This window comes from Lottia gigantea (assembly GCF_000327385.1).
Source record: "Lottia gigantea unplaced genomic scaffold LOTGIsca_23, whole genome shotgun sequence".
NCBI classification, from domain to species: domain Eukaryota; kingdom Metazoa; phylum Mollusca; class Gastropoda; family Lottiidae; genus Lottia; species Lottia gigantea.
In genome coordinates, this window is record NW_008708645.1 from 682313 (window position 1) to 694672 (window position 12360).

Genomic DNA, 12360 nt, shown 5'->3' on the forward strand with positions numbered 1-12360 from the left:
TCTTCAGCATTTGGGAATCATTATCAAAAATGTTTTTGAGGAAAAAATGAAACAAATTTGCAGAATCAGAGGATTATTTGATAAGGATAAACTGAATGATGTATAAGTATTAATGTATTAATACCTGATATATCAAAGATGTATTTCTTAATTATTAAAGGTTTACCTGGAACCCCTGGATCTAAAGGACAACCTGGTAATGATGGATATGGTACTCCTGGTAATGATGGTATGCCTGGATTACCAGGAAGAGATGGTGAACCTGGATTACCTGGTTTGGCTGGTCCCAAGGGTAATGATGGTTTACCAGGATTCCCTGGGTTACAAGGATCTAAGGTATTGCCAAGGTTATTTATCTAATTAAGGTTTAAGATTAATTATTTATTGCTTACATCGTGAAATACTGAACTCTGTCCATTTTCCTGAACAATGAAGTTGTTTAACATTCATGATTTATTCCTTAATTTTAAGAATTATCTTTGATTGTTTCAGGGAGAATCTGGATTACCTGGACAACCTGGTTTACCTGGTTTAGATGGAGTTCCTGGACTTAAAGGAGATGCAGGTTTACCCGGTTTACCTGGACAATCAGGTCCCAAGGGTCAGTCAGGATTACCAGGATTGGATGGACGCCCTGGACTGAAGGGTGACCGAGGCAACGATGGTAGACCTGGCTTACCTGGTTTATCTGGACCTAAAGGTCAACCTGGTTTAAATGGTTTAGACGGACAACCAGGTAATTATCATCCATTTTTAATTTGACAAAATTCCAATTCAACATATTCAGTTAATCAGTTATAATTTAATATTACAAATTATTGAGAGAAAATTGGTGAGGATTTTCATTTTTTTTTATCTTTTAGGCCAACCTGGATTATCTGGAGAAAGAGGAGAGAACGGACAACCTGGTCTACCAGGTTTATCTGGACTTAAGGGAGAATCGGGCTTACCTGGACAACCTGGATTACGTGGTAGGTTGAATTACCTTCTGTTATTTAGAGATTCAAATTTAAGAAATGGAATAATCTAAATAAATAAAAAAATAGAATATGAACATAATTAGGATCAATATTTAATGAAGTAAATTTGGAATTTGCTCACTTGGAAATTAACAGAGTTTTTAAAATTCAGTTTATTCCATTTGATATAAATATACAGCTAGCTCTGATTGGATCTATTTTGATCTTTATTTTGATCTATTTTTAGGTTCTAAAGGAGATTCTGGATTCCCAGGTTTGGATGGATTGCCTGGCCCTGCTGGTCTAAAAGGAGACAGAGGTTAGCATTATCATTATTATTGCACCAATCAAAGAAAGCAAACAGGAAAAAATACTACATGGGCATCTAGCTTGGTTTCATGTTTCCAGTTTTACTAGCCCTGGTCAATCCTCGTAGCATTGATTTTTGTCTGATGTTTTTTGGAACAGTGGCAAAAGCAATCATGAGAAAAGATGACTATCACCTGAACTATAATCTATCATTTTTTTGGTTCCTTTCACCAATTTTTCAGGCTTCCCTGGCCAAGATGGTTTACCCGGTTTACCAGGTCAATCTATTGATGGTCCAAAAGGAGAACCTGGATTACCAGGCAGAGCTGGACTTGATGGTTTACCAGGACTAAAGGGAAATCCTGGTATGTTTTATTATGGTCTTGTAGAAGTTAAAATTTACAAGTATCATCTTCTTATGCTTTCTACACATGCTTTGGATATGAAATTCTCAACCTCCCTGGTTTTGAAATGTGGTAAAGTTCCAGACAGTCAACATGACAATTTTAGTTGTATTCTGATTCATTGACAAAATAACACCTTTATTGTTATGCATTGATATTTGCACAGAAGATTAGAAAATTCATTATTCAAATGATGGTAGAAACTTTAAATTTGACTTAGCCTACTACATTAAAACGAGATCCTTTTGTTAATTTTTCTGACAGCATATCCTTTAAGAGATAGGTTCGTCATCTGTTTGACCCATCTTACCAGCTAATCAGTAATAGCATTTACAGCTCACCATATGTGTCCAGAATTATCTGTGTTTGAAAGTTAAGATGACTCTGCCATATATAGAAAAGACAAATATAGAAATAGAAAGTGAAATTTCTAGTTTGAGGTATTTTGAAGGAATTATGCGCTTTTCATACATTTTTAGTACTATTTAAATATTTATATATAATTTGGCATGCTGTTCCTTTAAACTTGAAAACTCATACTGACTGCAGCTAAATTCAAATTAATTATATATTCTATAGGTTTACCTGGTTTAGATGGTTTACCTGGATCAAAGGGAGATGATGGGTTACCTGGTATTGGACGTGATGGACAGAAGGGTGATGCAGGATTACCAGGAAGACCAGGTGATTACTTTATGAGAAGTATCGACAATGATCCATTCAACCACGTAATCCTTATTCCAAAGTAATATTGGTTGCAATACTCTAAGTATATTAGTGTATACATCCACTTTGTGTTCCTTCTTATTGGTTAGTATTTTATTAACTTTTTTACTTTAATTTTGCTTTTCAGGATTACAGGGTGATAGAGGATTACCCGGACAAGATGGATTACCTGGTCTACCTGGACTTAAAGGTGAACGAGGTGATAGTGGTATCAGTGGTGAACCTGGTCGCAGTGGATTACCTGGTATTCAAGGTCCTAAAGGTGAGGATCAAAACTTAGGAATGAAATATCTAATTCTTGTAGATGTGAAAAGGCAAGAAAAAGGCTTAGGTATCAAATCTCAAATTAAATATTTATTTATGCTTCATTTTATTAATAGGTTCACCTGGTTTACCAGGTCAATATGGTTTACCAGGAGAGAAGGGAGATAGTGGTTTACCTGGGTTACCAGGACGACCAGGAGAATCAGGACCTCAAGGTTTTGACGGTTCAAATGGATTCAAAGGAGATTCAGGTAATTTTTGTGTTAAGCAAATATTCTGATGTAATCATGAATACATTTAATGAAATGTTAACGAGTAGGGTACAGTCTTTTAGTTGAGGAGAGAATGGATTGAGTAATCTCAAATAGGATAGAGCTGATTGGTAGACATTGGTTGATCTCTTTTTGTCTTGTTGTTAGGTTTACCTGGTTTACAAGGTCCACCTGGAGAGCCTGGATTACCTGCCAGTGTACAGATTAGAGAATTACCCAAAGGAGATAGAGGTAGTCCCGGTCTTGATGGATTACCTGGCAGACCTGGTTTACAAGGACTTAAAGGAGAACCTGGATCACCTGGTATGTCATTTTGTTGCTTTTTTGGTATAGTGAGTTTTGAACTTTGACCTCATTTATTTTGTCAACTTTTAGACTTTGACTAATGGATTGCCAAGGTGATTCTGAAAGATATCAGAAATGCTAAATTTCCGTTATTTTTTGTTTGAAGGTTTACCTGGTTTAGATGGTCCAACTGGTGAACCCGGTTTACCCGGTTTCCCTGGAGAGAAAGGTGATGGTGGTGATCGTGGTGTTGATGGTTTACCAGGTTTGGATGGTGCACCAGGTAAGATATTTGTGGATACTATAAATATATAGTACAATATATTATTCAGTTTCAACCAGTCATGATATTGAGAATTTTATTGTTAGAAAAGAATGAAGTTGTTTACGACTGATTGTTGATTATTTCGTTAAAATTTATAATGAGATTAATGTTTCTTTGTGATAGGTCGACGTGGTAATGATGGTTTGTCTGGAGAACCTGGTCTACCTGGAGTTACTCCACCTACTGGTTACCTCTATGTACGTCACAGTCAATCTACAGATGTACCACGATGTCCCAACAATCAAAATCAATTGTGGACTGGTTACAGTTTACTTTATATTGAAGGAAATGAAAAATCACACCATCAAGATTTAGGTAGGCTTTTCCAGATGATTCTGTATTATTTATTTGATGCTTACAGTACTGTTTGAAGTCTACCAAAAGCATTGCAAAGAAAGACATTCCTTTACCACATCGAAAGAAAGGCCCTAGTTACGGCACAATGTGCCTCACAACTGCCTGGATTTTGATAATGTTGAATAAATTCCTTCTGAAATAATCTAGTCATGTACCTTTTACTCACCTAAGTGTCTGCTTTGAATGACCATTGATATATTCTGTTTAGGTTGGGCTGGTTCCTGTATGCAGAGATTCAGTACAATGCCATTCCTTTTCTGTAATACCAATGAAGTCTGTAATTATGCCAGCAGAAATGATCGTTCCTATTGGTTATCTACCAATGCCCCCATACCCATGATGCCTTTAGTAGAACGAGAAATCCAGCCTTATATCAGTAGATGTGTAGTCTGTGACGCTCCAACCAATATCATCGCAGTACACAGTCAAACATTGCAAATACCAGAGTGTCCACAAAACTGGAGATCAATGTGGATTGGTTACAGTTTTGCTATGGTAAGATGTTTGTTTTGTCATAAGATGTGGTGACATTTAGGAAAGGAAGCGAAAAATAATTTTCTGCAAAAGATGAGAGCAATTATTGTCAAAATTGCAGAAAATATGAACTTGTAAATTGTGAGCATGTGATCGGTAGAGGATTAAACATAGAATTTGAAGGGAATGGTTTGTAGGTTAACCCAGATGTTAATGTAAACCACATGATAGATAAAATGTAAACAGTGTACTCAAGTCCTGCTACAGACATCAACATTCAGATACTCAGAAACAAGTTCCAATGACACGAACTGTGGTATATCTAGTTTAGGAGAAACCTTAAATCCTATATTAAAAGTAATCAGTAGACTAATTCTTTGAAAAGCAGTTTCATGCCATACGAACCTAAGTTTGGTTTGTACACAGTAATAACACACACAAACGTCGTTCAAAGCCAGTTTGAGTCTCCACCTCAACTTGATAATATTTTGAAAAAGGCTATAATAACTTAAAATGTGATTTGAAGGCTTAGTTGAAATATTATAGCGGTTAGCCTGGCAAGAATCGTGCCTTTTAGAGTATACAAGCTAAAAATTAAAAGCGTTTCCAAGAACAAGGGCAATAACCCATACTAAATATTTTTTGATTTTTTTGATTTTCAATAGGGTTCATCGTTGGGTGATTACACTCACACCAAGTTTCGTCATAATCTGTTATGATTTGGGTTTCTTAGAGTGTTTATGATCTAAAAATTGAACAGGTTTTCAAGAACAAGGGCAATAACTCATACTAAATATTTTTCTTGATTTTCAATAGGGTTTATCCTTGGGTGATAACAAACATTCACACCAAGTTTCGTCAAAATCTGTCAAGAATTGAACCTTCTATAGTTTTTCTGAGCATTTAAAGAACAAGGGCAATAATTGACTTTCAATAGAGTTCATCGTTGGGTGATTACAAACACTCATACCAAGTTTCATCAAAATCAGTCAAGAATTGTGCCGTCTAGAGTGTTTACGAGCAATTGTGGATGGACAGACAGACCAATGGGTGACAACAATATACGCCTCCCAATTTCATGTGCCTTCCTCAAGGAGTCAAAACTAACATAATTAAAAAAGTATTCACACACTCATTTGGCTATTTCCAGTGAAGTTAATCTTGTTTGTTTTTATATTTCAGCATACTGCAGCTGGACCTGGAGGTGGAGGACAATCTCTCTCTAGTCCTGGTAGTTGTCTGGAAGATTTCCGAGCCACACCATTTATAGAATGTAATGGTGCTCGTGGAACCTGTCATTTCTTCGCAAACAAATACAGTTTCTGGCTCACAACTATAGAACAAGATCAACAATTTAGTACACCCCAGTCACAAACATTAAAGGCTGGTAATTTGAGAACTCGAGTTAGTCGTTGTCAAGTCTGTATGAAAAATGTGTGAAATTCTATGGTCTCTCTGTAGTTTTTTTAAATTTTGTAGTAAAAAAAAATTTCCGGAAAAAAGCCACTTTTTTTTTTGTATAGAAGCAATATTATGTGATGTTTTTTTTTTTATATTATTTTGGATTCTGTATCAATGTCTATATAATTTGATGAAAAGGTCATAAACTTTGACCTATGACCTGGGATTCATTTTGTTCTATGGTGCTGTTTTCGCAATGTGCACGAGTGCATTACAATGCTCAAAAAGGATTATATTATAGTATGGTTCTTACTTCAAAAAGTTACCACAAGCGCCATTTTGATTGAAAAACAGAGATCTTAAAGCATTTTGAGAAAAGAAATATTATTGTTAAGGATGTAGACATATTTTAGTATGATTATGAAACATGGATTAGTATTGAACAGGATATGGAAGTTACATCTTTCTATTTATCAAAAATTACTATTTATCAAAAATTACTAAGAAATTCTCTGTATTTGAATCAAAATGGCCATGTGAAAGGATTGGTTCACTGTGATTAATTTTTCACTGCCATTTTTTTATCTTGAATTCTGTTGCCCACAAATTATCATGAATATTTCTTTTGGAAGGAATTTAGACATTTTTTTCCAACAAATTCATATATTTGGTGCAATTTTGCCACGAAAACAAAATGTTATTATTTGTGATTTTGGGGGCATTCTAAGTTGAATTTGTAGACATATTTTAAATTCTGTTGTAAAGTTACCAGACATCTATATGTCTAGAGAACAAATTTGCTGCGTCAAAAACTTAAGCATATTTGTGGAAATATCTTTTAAGAAATTGTATTTGTATTTTAAACTGTAAGTTAACCTTACATAAGGGAACCTTATTTGTGCATGTTTTTAACATTTTATATGTAAGTAGGTGCTAAATGTATATTAATATCTATTCAGATTTCATTTTTAATGTTTGATATTTTAAATATGAAAATGAAGTATCTAGTTTTTATCCAATTACTAAGTTTGTAGTTGTTATCAATATCTTAAAAGCACATTATTTTATTAGATTTCATTACTTTTATCAAATTCAAAACAAATTGTTTTTAAACATCAAAACAAATTTTGGATCTAGCTTGTCAATCAAAACTTGATATTAATAAAACGAAAAATGAAAAAAAAAAATTTTTTAAGATCTCGAGGGCACATACATAACCTGTTTCATAAATCTTTTCATTTTTTATAGTGTATATAAATATTATGGAGCTAAGCCTGTTTTATTATAGTGTATAGTATTAATAGAAGGTAATCCGGCCAAAGCAAATTGTCTAGTCCATTCTTAACTGCCAAATTTATACTTGTAAAAAATTTAAGAACTCTTTATAAAATTGTGCAATCTTCTTTTATAAAATGATTAAATCTTGGAATTCATTTGGGTACCTACTTGAAGAAATAAAAGGTTTTTACAAGACAGTTTTTATTGATAATTAATATAACAAGAGGGGCAGTGGCGGTGTTCGATTGCAGGAAGGGGTGAAATATTCAACTAAGATGTTCTTGAGCATCGAACTGTTACTATCACTTTTAATACCAATATTGTTAATAAGTTACTTGACTTGACAAGTCAAAATCCATTTGAAAGCGGTGGGTTCGTTTTGGTTTTTGAACAATCTAGACAATCAAGTAGGGGAAATACTTGAATATTCATACCGCAATTGCTTTGATTGCTTCGGAAACATATGTTTTTTGGGTCTACAATATAGGCTCCAAAATTGTTTTGGTTTGGTCTTACTTCTATTTTATTTTTATTAACTTTAAGTTTCCTTATTACTTCGTATTGGCTTTATTACCCCTAAATACCAAACTATTGCTATTGTTTTAATACCGACGAATTTATAATACGTTCTAGGTCTTTCTCTTTTCTGCTTTTTTTTTGCTACTCAATAAAGGTGGATACCAACCTCAGGTTAGAACCCTACTCTACACTCACAGTAGTGCGCTGGATGATTTCGCCGCGAGATGTTTAGTTATAGTGTACAGTGATGATATGAGTAATGGGTCGAAGGGTTTTTTTACGGGCCTAGGTAGCTAAGATAATCATTAAAATATTTAATAATTTCTTAAGGCTGCATATCATTTCGGTGACAATTTTTTTTAGTAAAATCTATGCATCGATTTGGATCGGAAGAGATCTATGTTTTTAATTAATTATTAATAAGAGCATTTTATCAGAATATCGCCCAGTTCAGTGTTGAAATAAGTGCTTGAGATTTCTAGCTCCGTCACACCGGAAAGGCGTCCTTACTGAGTTGATACGGCGACGAAAAATTATCTTCGTAGCCATGCCCCAGAGCGTGGTATAACATCTCCATAAACGCAATAATAATGTACACCAAGCCACTACATTGTATTAAAAACGCGCCTAGGAAACGCAATATGTTGCAGGTTGATAGCGACTGATGTAAGGTTTTAAAGTTTACGGGACTTTTTCTTCACGTTTGCCGGCGACCAATCCGGTGTAAAGGTGAGTTTACCGAACACGCGGTATGCGTATCGCGGGACGCGGCAACGGAATGCGGTATGAGATTTTTTCGCTCCAGGCCATTTTCATCAGGGAACGTCCTTTCATCTACGATCTATGGATGCACAGAAGATGAGTAATGCCTGGGAGAGCATAGCAAAAACGTTGAAAGTGGAAGGACTAGATGGTGAGCTTCATTTTAAGCCTCTACCACCACGAAATGAACCTACTCCTTTCCAATCAAATGTTCAATATGCTAACAAACACCTTTCAACGATATCTACCCATTACGAAGACACAGGGCTACGGAGCCAAAACGAGTGTTCGGGAGCAACGTCCGACCTGCTTACTGCGGCTATGCACATGTCTTTTCAATAGTAGTAAATATTTGTTTTCTAGCATTCTAGTTAATTAATAACAAGTTGTTAAAAAATTCCTATTTGTGTTTATTTATTACCTTATGCAAATTGCCAAACGTTGTCTTGGACAAAGGACTTCTGTCGATCGATGGTACTTGACAAGATCCTCACGCAGCACAAACAAGAGCTGAGCAAATTCCTCACGTCTGAATCGAAAATAGCGTTGAAACATATCTTCGTCTAATCCCAGCTCTTGTACCAGGTTGTAATATGCTCCTTGTTCCCTCCGTCTCTTGAAAATAAGATGAACTGCCCATCTTCGCCTTCGTCTAGAACGTCTCTTCCTTGCTATCACATTGGCCCCAACGGCGATGATTACATCCCGCTGGATTCGGTTGCATCGTGTTGGAGAAGGAACGGACCAGATGGGCGCCATGCATATGAAACTTGAAGGGATACCGCCACGTTAACGCCTTCCGATAAATAGAAGCAGCAGTCCCAAATGGGGGTCTAGGACAATGGAGGGTAAATAAACTTCTAAAATTCTAACGATCCAACTGCAAAACGAATCTCAAAATCCAAACAACAAATTGGCGAAACATTAGAAGCAGCTATTTAACTTTTCACATAAGGAAGTACATCAATCATAAGTGAGGAATACTTTCAACTTCATCTGCATCAAGATGTAAGCCAATTGACAAACTTATGCTTTTTTTGGAAACGCCCCTGCAAAACTGCTTCAAGAAACTAAATTTGACTCTGCAAGTTTACAATGACATTCATAATGGTAATAAGACAATTAATTCTCTTGGATACAATACGACAAAAGCAAAATCTTAACATACAAATGTAGTTCAGACACGAGTCATATAATAGAATGTATGGCAATTGGTACCTTAAATTGATTTTAGCTTCCCCAATACGCTACTCGAGTCGCGCAGACCGCCATTAACATTTTCAAGACCTTATCACAACTTAAACTGCGTATGTTCACGTTTTGAAGACAAAGTCTCAGCAAGTTTCGGTTTACACTTACACGATATATATATTAAAGGGACACTGCGTCTTAGAATACACTCGTCCTGTGGCTAATATTTCTGTTTAATAGTGACCATTGGTTAAATAAGTATGCATCCCACACTTTATCAAGAAAAAGCGACAATAAAACTATAATCAGGATTTTTTTTAAAAAGTGAGCAAGCGATGAATCCGTACAGTTTGAGAAAAAAACAGTCTGGGTAATCAACGCTAAAACAGGAAACAATCATCTTCCGGTGTATACAAACAAACTTTGCCAATGATTAATATTCGTTGAAAATTGTGTCAGCGGTGGAGTATTCATTTTAAATTATGAGAATTGCTTTTTCGCGGAGTCGCTTAATCTCCTACGAGGCATTGTTATTCCGTCTTCAAAATACGTCTATTCAAGAGTAGAGGTCAAGGAAACTCCCCTTGTGATTACACCGGATTTTCTAGACTCACGATTTGAAAATCGCTTTATGGATGTATTAAGCGTTTTATAATTAATTACTTGATTTTGTGGGTATATCGGATTATAGAGGGATTTTGATGTATAGTTAGGACACCAGGTAAGTCCACTGATGGATATACATGTATACTGTTATTGGCTAAATTTGAGCAAAATTGAAATTTTTATGTTCATCCTAAGACGTAGTATCCCTTTAAAGGGAAAAGTAGGTCATTTTTTTTTGACCAATCTTACTATAGTCTGAGTTAATCAGTTACAATGTTCACAGCTCACAGTCGAAATTTGAGTCTTCAAATCCACGTGTGTCCAGAATTTTCTGCGTTTGATTATTATAATGACGATTCGTCAATTGAATATACTGTGTGATATATAGAAATGACATGTAGGCTATAGAAATAGTGAGTAAAATTCCTAGTTTGAAGTATTATTTAAGGAATTGTCTGATTTTCGTACTCTAGCACTTCTGAAGACTATTTACATATATTGAAGACTCAAATCAACCCCCAAAAATGGCTCATCTGTCCCTTTAAAAGCAGACTGCATCAGAAGTGGTGTGAAGTTTGATTATATTATTTATTTATCAAAGTTCACGTTTATCAGTCATTAATATTTCTTTATCAGCATCATTATAGTACATCGTTTTATTCATAAGTATAAATTGTACAGGGAATATTAATCGAATAAAAGCATCAATGTTAGTAAAGAGGCCATGCTCTACAGCTTCAAGAGAACTTGGATTAATAATTCAAGGATTAAACTACATCCTTATTCCTTCTCTTATGAACTCGCTGTGACTCAGCCTGAGTCAGTGATAGGTCCATGGTTCAGGTTGTGAACATCTGGAATTCAATGCCTGAAAATGTTGTTTCATCCAATACCTTAAACCAATTCAAATCGAACCTGAATAAAGCATGGAGGAACGACGCGATTAAATTCAATCCCTCTACAATGTTGTAAATTAATTGTTATTAAACCTACTTTTACTAAATTTTCCACGTCATGCGCACTAAACTATAATTCCGAGGCGATCTAGAAGCTTTTAGCTTAATACAGATCGAAGATCAGGTAAATGAGGTTGATAGCGACTGATGTAAGGTTTTAAAGTTTACGGGACTTTTTCTTTCTTCACGTTTGCCAACGATCAAACCCGGGAAACGGGGTTATTCTCGAGGTCCTTGCGCGAATTCGTCAGTTACTTTATCGCAGTGACCAGCAAATCTGCCGCTCATGTGTCATCAGCAGCAGTCCCAAATGGGGGTCTAGGACAATGGAGGGTAAATAAATTTCTAAAATTCTAATGATCCAACCACAAAACGAAACCCAAAATCCAAACTACAAATTGGCGGAACCTTAGAAGCATCTATTGAACTTTTCACAAGAGGAAGTACATCATGATATCAAGTGCCTAGAAGAGTAAGAATACCCTGTTTGGCGCAACACCCGTCATAGCTTCGTGGGAAGTATTCCTCGATTCGATTCGTTTCAGGGCAGAAAAGATGCGTTCAGCTGTCGAAGAGCTTCAGAGCTTCATGGTAACTAGTTCAGGGCCTTCATCGATTTCAATACTTTCAACTTCATCTGCATCAAGATGTTAGCAAATAGCCATTTTAGTAAAGAGGCGATGCTCGTCAGCTTCAAGGGAACTTGGAGTAATAATTCAAGGATTAAACTACATCCGTGTTCCTCTTCTCATTCATCCCAATAGTAATGCGCGGGATGGCGCAGTGAGTCAAGGATAGGTCCTTAGTTCAATATAGGCATTGGTTGATAGGTCTACTCTTTCGGATGGGACAATAAACCGAGGTACCGTGCGCTACAAGCTGTGCACGTAAATTAAAGGTTCCTCGACAGTTGGGAAGCAGGCAGTCCTGGCACACTGGATGACGTTGGTCTTCTTCATGTGCCTAGGCACAGAAGAGAAACTTCATTCATTCATTTCATCCAAATAGTAGCACTGACTCTTGTGCTCCAATTAACCCACAGTGACCCTTAAACAAACATTATCATTTGATAACAATCTTATCCAACTACATGTATATATATCACAAGATAGATATGACATTCGGCTATCGGTTTTCTTGACGTTTGCACGGATAATGGCGTTTTTGAGAAAATTTCTAAGCTTTTGTCTAATATGCGTAGTGACGAGCAATGTTTTGAAATTCCAACCAGTTGACATACTAAATTATTACGACTTCTTGATGAAACCTTCC

The 12360-nt window shown here is 35.8% G+C and overlaps 2 protein-coding genes across 2 annotated transcripts; both read left to right on the forward strand.

Moving 5' to 3' along the window:
* Window positions 1-159: 159 nt before the first annotated feature.
* Window positions 160-2828, forward strand: LOTGIDRAFT_70227 (hypothetical protein; the record flags this gene model as incomplete). The annotated part of the gene is made up of 3 exons (XM_009054870.1): window positions 160-211; window positions 536-709; window positions 2779-2828. Coding segments are annotated over 3 exons (276 nt in total), but the record flags the coding sequence as incomplete, so codon positions are not given.
* A 901-nt stretch (window positions 2829-3729) lies between these two features.
* LOTGIDRAFT_116244 (hypothetical protein) lies at window positions 3730-5815 on the forward strand (the record flags this gene model as incomplete). Its single annotated transcript, XM_009054912.1, has 3 exons — window positions 3730-3859; window positions 4110-4396; window positions 5558-5815. Coding segments are annotated over 3 exons (675 nt in total), but the record flags the coding sequence as incomplete, so codon positions are not given.
* Window positions 5816-12360: the final 6545 nt, after the last annotated feature.